Source organism: Nanorana parkeri, unplaced genomic scaffold (genome assembly GCF_000935625.1).
Source record: "Nanorana parkeri isolate BGI_ZX_2015 unplaced genomic scaffold, ASM93562v1 scaffold450, whole genome shotgun sequence".
Taxonomy (NCBI): Eukaryota; Metazoa; Chordata; class Amphibia; order Anura; family Dicroglossidae; genus Nanorana; species Nanorana parkeri.
In genome coordinates, this window is record NW_017306718.1 from 262,626 (window position 1) to 276,702 (window position 14,077).

General features: G+C 43.5%; 1 protein-coding gene across 1 annotated transcript; it reads left to right on the forward strand.

The window, feature by feature from the left end:
• Nucleotides 1-5,627: 5,627 nt before the first annotated feature.
• FBXO5 (F-box protein 5) lies at nucleotides 5,628-11,135 on the forward strand. The gene is made up of 4 exons (XM_018560326.1): nucleotides 5,628-6,283; nucleotides 8,693-8,783; nucleotides 8,918-9,088; nucleotides 10,884-11,135. Exons 1-4 carry the CDS (start codon nucleotides 5,628-5,630, stop codon nucleotides 11,133-11,135), a joined length of 1,170 nt encoding a protein of 389 aa, XP_018415828.1.
• Nucleotides 11,136-14,077: the final 2,942 nt, after the last annotated feature.

Below are 14,077 nucleotides of genomic sequence, written 5' to 3' on the forward strand. Positions count from 1 at the left end.
ACAAATCCCATGATGCATCTGTCTCCGGGAGTCATGTCTGCCTGTGAGAATGTTGCAATGCTTCATTGGATTTGTAGTTTCACCACAGCTTGAGGTCCAGCGTTTGGCTACCCCTGGTCTAATAGACTCCCAATGTCACCTTAGACCCCATTCACACCTAGCGATATACCTTTTGCAGCGGATCCGCACGGCCGGGATAGCGCGACTTTCGGGGCGACGTTCCAGCGACGATCCAGCGACGGTAGCGCGACCTTCCCCGTCGGGCTCCATAGAAAAAAAGCAAAATCGCGCAAAATCCGCAGAAAAAAGGGTCCGGTAGAAGCGACTTGCGACCGCGACGAGCGACGCGCGACATGGAGTTAAGACAGCTCCATTGAATAACATTGGCCGGCGACTTCTCGCGATATCGCGCGGCAAAAATGCGCGATATCGCGGCGGAAATCGCGCGACAATTCGCTATATGTGAACGGGGCCTTAGAGAGAACCTGTCACCACTAATGTGCTATCACATAAGGGGCTTGATAGCAATGGAGTTAAGAAAAAAAAAAGAATGTTTAAAAAAAATGAAAGTTCAATAAAACAAATTAAAAATTATAAAAAAAAAATGATAAAGTCCTCCCGCCCCAGCGCACATACACATACTGATGTAAACACGTGTTGGATGCACCTACGGCTGAAAACAACGATTGTGCTACACGTTTGCTATTGCCGTGTAAGAGCAATAATTCTAGGGCCGATATTCATGGTTAACTCTAAACTGATGACTTGTACAGGCTTTTAAAGTGCCGTCTTTGGACAATTTGGGGTACCGTATTTTGTCGCCGTTTCATGGGTGCACGCAATTTTTAAACTTGGCATGCATGCAAAAAATGCTTTGGCAGGGAAAGGGTTAAGGCAGGATGTAATTTACTGTTTTGCAAGAACTCACGACAGGGCATATTATGCAAGTTGGCGCACTGTGGTACTACCGTGCATCTTGGTGTGCTGGTTGCTAGAAATGGTGCATGCACTTTTTATGTCTGTTCCAGTGTGCTAGACAGAATGTACAAATGAATGGGCTTCCATAACGCAATGCACATTAGGACAAGATATAACGCACATGTATTAAATGGTACGCAATGGTGTAAATGGGCTCTTAAACGCTTTTTTTCCCCCCAGAAGAAAGAAAAAAACTTGACGTAACTGTTCAAAAAGTGTCAGTCGGAGTTGGGCATTAAATAAAAATCATTTACAAGTACCCTGGCTACATGACAATGATAGCGCAGTTTCACTCCAGTATAAACAGTGTTGTCACCCTGTGTAATGAAGTGGAAAAATGTGTCTACTAGTAGGATTAATGGGTAATAAATCAATTGTTGTTAGGCACAATAACGTAAAAGGTTTTCCCCCGAGCTTTTATTGAAGTCTATGGAGCTAAAAACGTGCCCCAAAAGTAGATCATGTACTTTTTCGAGCTTTAAGCTACAAGCAGGGCAGTCCCAGTAATGATGCAGCCTGAGTCTATTGCCACATGTGGCATCTCTCTGGGTCAAGTGAGATGGGAGGGGACCTGGCTAGCAATCTGAGTGGGACGCTCTTGTTGGCGTCTCGCCCAGCTCTTAGCAATCAGTGAGATCACTGCCTGCCAGGAGCTAAGTGGGACTCTCTGGCCAGTGTCCCATCAAGCTTCTGGCAACCAGTGACGCCACTGGTTGTCAGGAGCTGAGCTGGACACTCTGGCAAGCGTAACCACCCCCAGAATTTTCACCACCAGCAACCCCCTAAGACACCACCCTGTCTCAGAATTGTCCCCACCAGCAGCCGCGCACCCTACAACACACACCCATAAACGTGTACCACCAGCAGCCGTGTACCCTTGCCTCAGGCGACGAATAGGCTAGGGACACCCCTGCCTACAAGCAACAGGCGACACACTGCTCAGGAGTGAATGGGCACCATTGAAAATAATGGAACTCCTCATGTTCATAGTTGTTTGGGAAAGGTGACAAAATGCTCAGGAGAAACATTTCTATGGTAATGCTAGTGGAAACACTGCATTACTTGTGTCATATTTTTAAATTTGGCCATAAGTGCAACATAATAGACTGGCAACTTCCATTATTCCCAGCCCCCACCATATTTCTCTCATAACAACTTCAAATTCCGCGGGATGTAGAGTTTAGGAACGTTTGCCAGTACTTAATATGGCGCTTCTAGTATATCGATGCACGAACGTGGCTTAGCGCTGGCAAATACCTCGGAGTGACTGATCGACCAATGAGCATCGGAGATTCGATAGGCGCCAACCGTCGCCCCATTGGCCAGTTGCAAAGCGGAAATTAGCCGTGATTGGGTGGAAGTTTTAGGCACGAAATTCAAAGGTTTTTTAAATCGTCTGAGCAGCTGGCGCCATTTAGATGACACGGGCAGACAGTGCTGGCGGTGGACTAGCTTTTATATACGGCGCGGTTAGGGCTACACCGTAGTGATCGCTTTTAGCAATCTGCCGTTTTATTTTATTATAGACTTAAGTTCTAGTTTTAAAAAAATACTAATTTTACATGAAGGGGCAGTATCGATTCAGCTTGCCATCTGGGATTTAAACCGAGCAAGACGGGACAATCTGGAACTTTGTAAGTTTAAAAAAAATTATTTTTGCACATTGAATTTAAACCAACAGATCTATCCTGATCAGGGTGATTTTTGTTGTTTATCAGCCTGCAGTTAAGCGTCCTAACATTGTTCTGGAGAAGGGAGGGAAAGTTTGATGTCGGGCTGCTTGTATGTAACAAAGACTGCCGATCATCTAAACACACGACTAGTGGGTTAAGACCCACCGATCGCTATATCTGCCCCTCGATTCCCCATAAATTACCTTTTTATTGGCAGTATTGATAAGGAGACTCCCACCCGCCAAAACATTCCCTCCATCTTACGATGGGGGAGGGGGATCTCTCTTCGGCTGGTATATTGCGGATATTGATGGATTCGTTTAACACTATACACACATATAAGGTTCTTTTCTGATGGTTAATATGTTTGTAGTTCAGGAGAGATCTGTATAAATGGAGACTTTAGGCGGTGGAGGGAAGATGGAGGTGGTGGGGGATGGGGGGGAGCCTCGTCCTTATGTCTGCTGTATGGCACGTATTACTACCAGCTGCTCATTACACCTCTGCTTAGATCTCTAGGTATTTTATTATACAGCTGATTGTTAGAGATTTATTTGTAGCCACAGATCATTCCATGAGTTCCCTCCTAAAATCCTATTTTTCTTTTCCCCCTGGTGAGTTGCTTACTAGTTATCATTGGGTGCCCAAATAAAAAAAGCCTTTTGTTTTATTTAACATCACCACCAGAACACTGACTTTTAGTATTTACTGTTAGTCATTCCTGATAAAGTATCAGTGTTTATAAACAGAATAGCTCTGGCATACATTCAGGGTTCAACACAAAGATGAGGTAAAAGCCCTAGTTTTGTGTAGGACATGTCCACTTCAATGCACTACATTGGGGTGCGTTGTGATAACATGACGTGGGCTTCATTTTTATCACAGCACATTACCACACACTGCAGCACCTACACTTTTAGATATGGATTAAACACACACAGCACTGCAATGTGTTATAACAATGTAGCACACTAATTGTGCTATCTTCGCAGAGGTAACATGCTGTGTTGGTGCACATTCATTCCCCGTGCACCTCCAAAACGCCCTTGTGCTGCAATACTGTGGCAAACTGTCATGTCCTGTGTGTTGTGCAGGTATAAAGCATGGCTTGCTTAATTTTCACATGCATTTCAGCCCATGATGTTTTGGTGTAAAGGGGCTTTTATGGCAAGGTGGGTATAATGGAGGATTGAGGGGGCCTAAAGGCTAGAGAGATATATTTTAAAGTGATATTAAACTCACAAGTTAAATCTTAAGATGCGTTCAAGTACCGTGACTATTAACAATACCGTACAAGTAGTCCTCAATTTACGCCAGGGTTAGGTTCCAGAAGGACTGGTTGCAAATAGAAACCAATGTAAATTGAAATCCTTTATACCATATAATGTAGTCAATGGGAAGTGAGGGAGTTGGGTTTCAGGCCTCCCAAAAATGACATGTGACATAATACACTCTATTTAAAGCTTTGTTATGAATGCTAAACGGTATCCTAGCCAGGACAGAGCGAGGAGAGACACACACTGAAGAACCTCCATGTGTCTAAGTGTACCCCTGTGCCACCAGCATGCATCTATGTGCCTCTGTATCTCCAAGGGTATCCCTGTGCCCCTAGCATGGTTCTACGCGCCTCCATATCTCCAAATGAACCTGTGTGCCTTCATATCTCCAAATGTACCCCCAGCATGTCTCTGCCTGTGTGTATCTTCATGTGTATCCCTGTGCCACCAGCGCATCTCCAAGTGTGCACCACCATACCTCCTAGGTGTCTACAGTTTTTTTGAGTGGACAGAGCCCCTTCCTGAGCCATGATCCTCTACCTGTGCCACCATTCCAGCTGCCAGAGACTCTTGTACAGTGCTGTCAGTATTTGTCACGTGCAGTTGTATAGAAGTCCCCTGTGTATCCTTCCAAGGAGGAAAGATATGCTAGATGCCACCGACTCTGCTGTTTTTTTTTCAATAGCGGTCATGTGACCGGCCAAAAAGGGCACTATTTTGAAATTGCACAAACCGAGGGCTTACTTGTATCTTATTTGTGTATCACCTGGCTGTAGTTCCTCAAATTTTATTTATTAGTTTATATAGTGCCGATTCTGAATCATCTGAAAATCATCTCTGAATTGGTGTTGATACTGCCCTTCCTTCTGAGGGGTGGCTACTTTGGTTCCACATGGTCCCTGTGTGTGTTGTAAAATAGCTAGCGCTCCAAGCTCGCTCACGTGGTGGACTACAATCTCACATTTAGTTTACTAATTTGCAGTGAGATTGTAGTTCATCATGTGAGCGAACAAAAGTAGTCACCCTCCAGAAGGAAGGACAGTGTCGACACAAATTCAGAGATGATTTGAGGATCTACAGCTGAGTGATTCACAAATAAGATGCAGTATTGTTAATGGTTAAATCTTAAAAACGCATTCAAGTACCTTAACTCCTGAGTTTAGTGCTACTTTAAAAGAGAACTATGGGGTTAACATTTTTATCCCATAGTTCTCTTTGGGGTCATGGGAGGACATATACTAACGTCCTCGTGTGACCCAAAGCACATTAGCCCACTATATACTGAGAACGCCGCAGCTGGGACGGATCCTGACAAGGATGCACCGAAATATTTATTTCGGTGCTCAACGAATTCCGATACCGGAAGTCCCGATTAGCAGGGCAGCTGTCTCCATGCTTCTCGTCACTATGTGACGAGTAAGCATGGAGCCGGCTTTCGGACCAATAAGGAAGCCCGGCGCCGTATATTGACACGGCATCTGGCTTCCTGATTCGCTGGGAAGCCGGCTCCATGCTCCCGACAAATCAGGAAGCCGGCAGTGAGTCATTACACGCTGCCCGGCTTCCTGATACAGGAAGCATCGGGCTAGGCATTGGAACATGTTGGCGGGTACGAGTACTCGCCCAAATTGTAGCGTCCACTCATATTAATTTGTTTGTTTTCAACAGGCTGTTACTAGTGTTTTACACAACTACAAATATGAAGTGTGGCTACAAGTCTCCAACAAAGTTGTCACCGACAAAATCCAAGCATGAATGTAGTCCAACCAAGCATGAACAACATCCTTGCAAAGAATATGGATCTCCTCAAAAACGTGACTGCTTGGAAACTAATATTGACCACGTGTCGCCAACAAAGGTGGACAACCTTAAACAGGACAGACCAGTGAGCAACAAAGAAAACCTGTTACGCAGACTTGAAGAGGCTGAAGTTGGCGATCTAGATTGTAGCCCTTTACAGGACAGTGGCTATGCTTCAATACTGCACAATGACTCTCAAAGCCAAGATGAAGAGGATGAGTTCAGCACATCATGTCTTCCTTCATATGAGACACCAAAGCAACTTGTCTCAAAGAGTGAAAAACCTGTTTCAGTTTGTTCCACAAGCATGTTGCCGATGCTGCGTTTTGAGGAAGCCATTTGTTCTACTTTGAAGAAAAGCTGCAAAAGAAGCCCCAGGGTTGATTGGGCTACTGTTGAAGAAATTGCCTCCAGTGGTGCTTTCGGTCTTGATAAGGTGATCGGCAAAAAGATGGGTTTGGAAAGAGTTGATATCCTTGGCGAGCTTTTCAAAAGAGATTTCAAGCATCTCCTCAGCAAAATTTTAAGGCATCTTAGTGCAATTGATTTAATAAAGTGAGTTTTATTTTATTTACCACAGATACCATTATGTAATGACTCTTGTTCATTTAAACTTGCACAAACTGTAAAAGGTTATCTAATCCTGACACCTGCATGTTACTAGCACAGTCAATGCTTCAGGCTGCCCAAAGTTGCTGGTAGTGTGGCTCCTGTATTTCCAACTGCCTCTCAAATATGTTAGAGAGGGCGAAGAATTTAAAAGTTAAATTTTGAAAAAACTATGTGCTGTTTTACCAACCAGACGGTTATTAATTCAGTTCAGCCATTTATGTAATTGCATCCATTTGCTGAAATGTGCAGTCAAACCAGTGGTGTGGAATTCCTGACGCCCGGGTCTGATCAGATCACTTGTATGAAAGGAGCAGCGGCAATCGTGTCTAGCCCCCGCTGACGTGGTTTTCGGGCTCCCCTGGGGGGCCCGTGACCACGGCACATGAGCTCACCATAGAGCCTGTAGAGCAGACTAAGAACTTCTGGTCTGTTATCACTGAGACCGTGACGGTATGATCACAGCGCCACCTATCTCAGCTGTCGGGAACTCCACAGAACATCTGTTCTGTGTTGGAGGGCAGGTTCCATAGAGAGAACCTGTCGCCTCCAAACTATCGCATAAGGGATTTTTAATCCCCTATGTGATGGGAATAAAATTAAGTGGGGAAAAAAGTTTTAAGTTATAAAAAATAAAATATATAAACATCTAAAAAAATAAGTGGTAAAAAAAAAATGTTAAACCAACACTGCCATCTGCATGCGAATAAACGCATGCTTAGGACATTGAGTGTTGCCGCCATTCCACTGTGTGCCATATTGTGGTAGCCAGGCAGCAGAACTCTCCTACACGCCCAATGTGCATTAAAGGGTAAGTTAACTTTCCCAAGTTATATGGGAAAATTGAATTATCCGATCAAATCTGACCCGATCTCTCCCAAAACCATCCCCCGGCTATACTTACCTTTTGGCGAACAGTCCTTACCCTCCGCCAGTACAGGTGTACTATCTGTACCGCAGGCCAGCTCTATGCATTTTGAAGTTTGCTTGCACATTGCAAGCACTCATTGGTCAGGTGACCACGCTGACCAATGAGAAGTGCTATTTAGCACGTTCAAATACAGTTTTGATTAGGGATGCACCAATAGAGTATTTGGGCGAGTACTTGTACTCACGCAAATGCTCCAATACCTTCCCCAATACTCCGATACCTCCCCCAATACTGGAACTTCCGGTCAACGGAAGATTTCCTCTGACCGGCAGTGCCGCCGGGGAACATGGAGCCAGCTTCCCATGCAATCAGGAAGCAGGACAGCGACTAATGACCCACCTCCCGATTTCCTGATTGGCCGGGAAGCCAGCTCCTTGCTGAGCCAGCAAATCAGGGAGGCGGGTCATTAGTCGCTGCCCTGTATTCTGAACATCGAGCCGTCTTCCTGGTCATTACTCGCCGCCCGTTTTCCTGATTGGCTGGGAAGCCGCTTCCCTGGCCAATCACAATCAAGTCAGCCAAACAACATGGAGTCGGCTTCCCTGGCAATCAGGAAGCTGGGTAGCATGTAATTACCGCTGCCCAGCTTCCTGATTGCCCGGGAAGCCTGCTCAATGCCACCGGAAGCACCGATACTAGGATTTAGATTTCTGCCATGAAAGCTGGTACAGTAGTTTTGGGGCTCTCAGGGTACTTTTACAAAATACATACAACACTTTATGGATAAGTTCACTTTAAAACAAAGTGCAATTGTCCTTTTTACCCTCCACCCCTGACCTAAGCGATACCTCCTACCCTTCAGCAGATCCATTCTAGCCTAGCACTGTTCTGCTATTTATTCAGTGCTGCAATGCTTCCTCTGCTGGCGGCACCTGCACATTACAGCCCCATAGAGTTCTGTGGGGCGGTCTCCCAGCTGGCAAACGGGCACAGCCAGGGGAGGTAGGGTTGCATTGCTGGATGTTCACAGATAGTTGAGCAGTGACCCTTTGATCTCAGTAAGTGTAGAGGTTCAGGGTTAGATCATTGTCAGTGGAGGGGGGCAAAAAGATTGCATTTATATAATCTGAATACAGCTGAAAGAACATGGCTGAGTCACTCAATTGCTTTAATGTGTCCCTCGCTCACTACTGACTTAAGAGCTGAGTAATAAAATAATAAACAAAGGGCACTCTGATACACAAACAGCATGTCGTAGTGATTAATCACACAATGCTCCGTGTGTGTAAAATGATGTGCTACTTGTGTAGCTCAAAACATAGGGAGCCGTTTGTGTAATGATTGGTCGCTAAAGCTGGCAATTTAAGCACTATCGTGGGTACTTCAGGGTGATGGTATATATCCTTTTGAGAGACGTGGCTATTGTGCATGAAATTGTTTTGCGTTGCCATGGTTTTCTTACCTTATTGCTCTTGCCTTTTTAGCGTCATTAGCGTGAGTTCAACTTGGAGAAAGATCCTGCAGAGGGATAGCTGGGCTTACAGTGTTTATCAAAAGTGCCAAAAAGAAATTTGTGTAAGTATACTTTTACTAAGATTTTGTGCTGTTGGCTGCAATATAAGTAACAAATTGCTGATCGTCAGAAACTGAAAGCAAGTGTTCTGTATCAAATTTGAGTAACATTCAGTCATTCATTTTTTTTCAAACAGGAAAAAGAAGCAAGGAAAGCTGAACATGCTGCTACACGTGAGTCTTCTCTGTTCCGGATACCACTTGCCTCTGTACAGAAAGTAGCCAGTGCCGCATGTTGTGTTTCGAAGAAAAAGTCCAACAAAAAGAAACCAGCAGCCTCACATAGTCGACTCGCTGAGTTTAACGAGGTAAGCTTGTTGAGGGAAAGTTGGGGGTGTTGTACATCTATGTATGTGACCTGTTTTGGTTTTCCCTCTTGCTTACTGTAGCTGTTCATAAACTGCATTCTGAGTTTGATCTGTTATCTCTGAACAGAAGTTTAAGGTAACAAGTGCAATTTAAAGGAGAACTTAATGCAAGGGTAAATGTTAATATATTGCAGTTTACCAGTCCCTGAGTGTGACGGCTGTTAGTTTCTGATTTAAAGACACTTTTTTTCAGTTGGTGATCCTGGCAGTAAAACACTTCCGTCCAAGTGTGGCAATGCTCACTCATTGTACTATTAACCCTAGAACAGTGCTACAATAGCCTACTCTTTGCCATAATACTGTATGGGCATGTCTGTTGTCCTCAGCTGAAAACAATATCGCTGATGAGATTGCAGCACAGAAAGGTAATAGCTGAAAAGTTCTCTGAAGTAGTAAGGGCAATCATGAAAACTGTTGATTCCTCCAAAGTATCTGCCAAGTTTTCCTTGACTTAACAAAAGTTAAATCCACTGCTCCAGCTACCCTAATAAGTGCAGACTAAAGAGATTTGCACAAAAATGTAATGTTTTGAGAAATGCCATTCTTATATGTGGCATTTAAAATTAGTGTGCCTGGTATATTTGGTCCTCAATGCTGACAACTCAAATGGCTTTGAACCTCTCTATAGCATTGGAAGCATCATCGCCACATAAACATATACACCTCATGGATGTCATTAAAACTTGCTGTATGTTTCAGAAAATATCCAGTGAGTAATTTTGCAACCAGCATGTGGAGAAAATAATGTACATCTGATAAAAATGCATACATTCCCTTTAAAGCCATTAGTCTTTTCCCATAAGTTATTTGCAGAGTATATGCATCCTCTGTGGTATATTTTGGGTGGAAATTGCTGTGCATTTTTAGTCATTTCCTTGAGTATTCAGTATGTATGTGTGCTCACCCCTGAAGGAGCTGCCAGAATAACCTGGCTCATCACTAGTTTTCTAGGTGTTTTGGTCTTCAGCTGCCCCATTAGCATTTAACCACCCTTATCTAGTTCCCACAAAACTGTTATTCACTCAAGATGTATAATGCTGAATACATTTTTATTAACCTCTTCACATTTGGGGGTGAGGTTATAGGGATCCTGGACACCCAGGGTAGTACAGACATGGACTCCAGACTCACCACACCTTTTTACCATCTCCATATAGATCAATTTGTAGCACATTGAATAGGAATTTGAGTAGCAGATGAGCTCAGATCCTCAGCAAGAGACACCAGACTTGCTCCTGGGGACCTCTATTTTCCAGGCACCTCCAGTAGACATTTTCCCTGGTTCTCCTCTGACAACAGCACAGGCCTCTTCCATACTTGAGGCCTAGTGAAACACTTCCCACACTCCAGGCCTAGCCTGGGGGGTTACTGGACAGCACCCAGCCCTGGACTAATCCATGGCTGGCATAAGACTAGACTGAGCACACGGCGATTCCCTCCCGTATACGTACCCTATACCAGCATGCACCACTGAGAGAAACCCAGTGATTGGCTGGTGAACTGTACATGCTCAGTGCCCCCTCATTGGCTGTCCCACATTACAGGAGTCTTGCTCCACCCAGGTAGGTACAGTCAATGCCAGACACCTGACACCCCTGGCAATCACTAAATTTCTAGTAGCCACCTCACAAAAGGTGATGGGGGCTACATATGAAATTCAAATATCTTTTTGGTTTAATGATAAAAGTGCTTTTACATTTCAAATGTATTAATTTTTTTTTTTTTTTTTTAACAGATTGGGAAAACGCTTAATAATGACCAAAGCCTTAAGGTTTGTAGAGACTGTGGTTCTCCTGCCAAGCACAACCCCTACCTAAACAGAGCAATCTGCACCCGGGAAAGCTGCCAGTTGGACTTTTGCACACTTTGCAACTGTGAATATCACTTTTCCAAAGCCTGCATAACCAGCGTAACACTAAGTCATAAATACTTTTCACAACCTCTTCCTGGGAGTAAAAAGAGCAAGCAGAACTTAAGACGGCTTTAAAACCTATAGGACAAAAAACTTTTCCTAGCAAGCACTAAAAAAGAAAACGACTTATGTTATGGATTATTTTATTGAAAACAGAACTGTTGTCAAGAGTGCTGGCTGTTTACTTGTACTGCACAATGCAGATTTAAATAAGTTTTAAGTATTCACAAGACTTTTATAAAGTTCATTTTAAAGGAAATTATTTTGAAAGTTTTTAGAAACTACATTGGTGGTTTGTGTTAAAGTGTTTGTATAGCCAAAACATTTTTTAGTTTTTGATAGAGTAAGAAAAGGTTCCACCCCGTCAGTGGGGACATTTCTATTGTCCCACATACCTGGAAGTTAGAGGAAATCTCTCAAAGTGAACACATTTTTCCTTTTAGACAGTTGTCCCCACTGGAAAATTTCCCCTTACCTTTTTGTTTTGAATACAACTCTGCAATTTCTGCTTTCTCTGTGAAAATTGTCACCAGTACAACTAGTGGTGGAGTTGTCCAACAGGGACTGTGGCAGCCAAAAACTGGATAAAGGGTCCAACTCTTCCCCACACTATCCAAAACAAAGTTTTGCCTATAGATGCACTTTAATTTTAGCTGAGAGTTTGTTACCCAGACATTTTGGCTGTGATTTTACATTTGTTTAATTGGGACAATAATTGACATTCATTAATAATACCTGCTGTGGTATTAGGCGTATTTTAAGTATGGTAGTATCTGTTAAGCTTCCTCTCCTACAGGTACTCTTTTACCAGTTTCAATTGCCCATTCCTGTCTAGAAAGAATTCACTGCTTGAATGTCTGGTCGTTGAGTTTTGCTCTTGACACGTTAAGTTACTGAAATAAAATGCACACTTTTTTTTTTAAAGGTTTACTCTTTTGAGTGTGATGTTTTGCAAAACAGTCCAATGTTGTAAATACTGTAAATATATTTTAAATGTGTCCCTTTTCTTGTCATGTTTGTACTTACGCGTGCAATATTTATTTTTGCACTATATGAAATAAATTATTATAAATTTAACAATGTTTGATTTCCTAAAAAAAAAAAAGTGGTGGTCCAACTTCTTTTTTTAATCTGAAAATGCTAGCTACCTGGATGTTACCCTCTAATTTCAATGTCACTTGCTTGAAAAAGTATACAGTTAAGGCTAGAGCTGCAGCTAACGATTATTTTCAAAATCGATTAGTTAGCCGATTATTAAGTTCGGTTAATCGGATAAAAAATAAAATACATTTTTAAAAATGGCTCCAGTGATGGAACTTGTAGTTTGTATTGAGATTGTAGTCCATCACAGAAGCAAGCTTAGAGCAGTAGAAGTAAAAAAAAAAAAAAAGTGTGGTGTACAATATAGTGAAATGAAAAGTGTAACATTATACAGCAATGAATGCAGAATACCACCAGGGCTTGGGAACAAAGATGGAGGAGGTGCGGGAGTGTGGATTCGGGCAGGTCTGGCAGCGGCGAGCGTGAGGTGGGGAGGAGGTGTGGCGCGCAGCGTGTGTTGAGCCGTGAACAGGGCCAACCAATCAGAAGCCGATTAATCGATTATTGAAAAAGTTGACAACTTTTTCAATAATCCATTATAATCGATTATGTCGGTTAGTTGTTGCAGCCCTAGTTAAGGCCTTCCAGCTTTCCTCATCTGCATAGTTCAGGTTTGCACAACAGCAAACTATTATTTTGATGGTCCTCATAAGTATATTTTAAAGGCAGCCTCAGCAAAGAGCTGTGTAACCTCAAGACCCACATTTGTCTGTCATTAAGTCGCATTGCACTTTAACACACGGCATTGTGGTACCATGCGGGTAATTGAACTCTAGGTGGGAATTGCATTTGGTGCCATTCAAATTAATGACCGCACAACGCACCTCCCAGCAATAGAATGCGCTGTATATGCGATTGCATGGTAGAGCATTAATCACATGCGATGCACTATACTAGTGTGAACATGCCCTAAATACGGACACACAACCACAATCTTGCTCCCAGAAAAATGTAATTTTTTTTATGATCCACCCAGTCTCCCTATCGTCCACGAACTGGAGTGGTTCCTCAGCCTGGGGTCCAGTGTGGGCTGCTGTTTTGTGACAGCTCCATCTATATGCATTGCTTGTACAGCTCCATTGGGTCCACTGTAGAGGTGCCAGGATGCAGAATGTGATGTCGCTCCGGTCCAGCCACCTTTACAGGGCACATCAGGTAGCTGGGTTTATGCAGCTACTTTCAGGTGACTACAATATCAAAGCTGTTAGTACAGCCTTATAGAAGCCCTTTCGCTCCCAGCCTGCCTCATTTTTTTGCTACTGTTTAAGTGGCAGACCCCTTCTCTACTCAGAAGCGCATCCCTTTTTTTTTTTTTTGCGTAAGCCTCCCAAGTTTATCCAACCAGCTCACAGCCACTATCGCAGGGTTAGGCAACCTTTGCACTTGAGGTGTTGCAAGACTGATAGGCATGATAGGATTTGTAGTTTCACAGCTGCAGTGCCAAGGTTGCCTACTACTGTACTATGGCATCCAATAGTGGCTATGCAGATCGGTTTTCTCTTTAACAGACATCCAGGAGGAGGCTCTGCGGCTGGCCTGTAATGTGTCTGTGTGGCAATCATCTTGGCAATGTGTGCAGTTGCCACAGGATGCTATACAGGTCAAGGGCTGTGGTCCATTTTGGAGCCCTGTCCCTGAAGACCCACTTCAGGGAGTATGCTCACCAGTAGGGTGATAGTTTGTATGGGCATTTCACCCTTTTAATTACCACACTACTCCAACTGGTCACTGCTGCTAAGAGTCAGGTAAGGCAGGGCGAATCCCATCAGAGTCTTCCTCTAACCTTCCTATATCTGCCTTTGTACTCCTTGAGGAAGCCTAGGAAGAGGACCTGTCTTGGAGATGCCCTCAGACAAATATCCAAAATAAGTCTGTCTGTCCACATGCTATAGATCCTATGGCTTGAATGCTGGTGA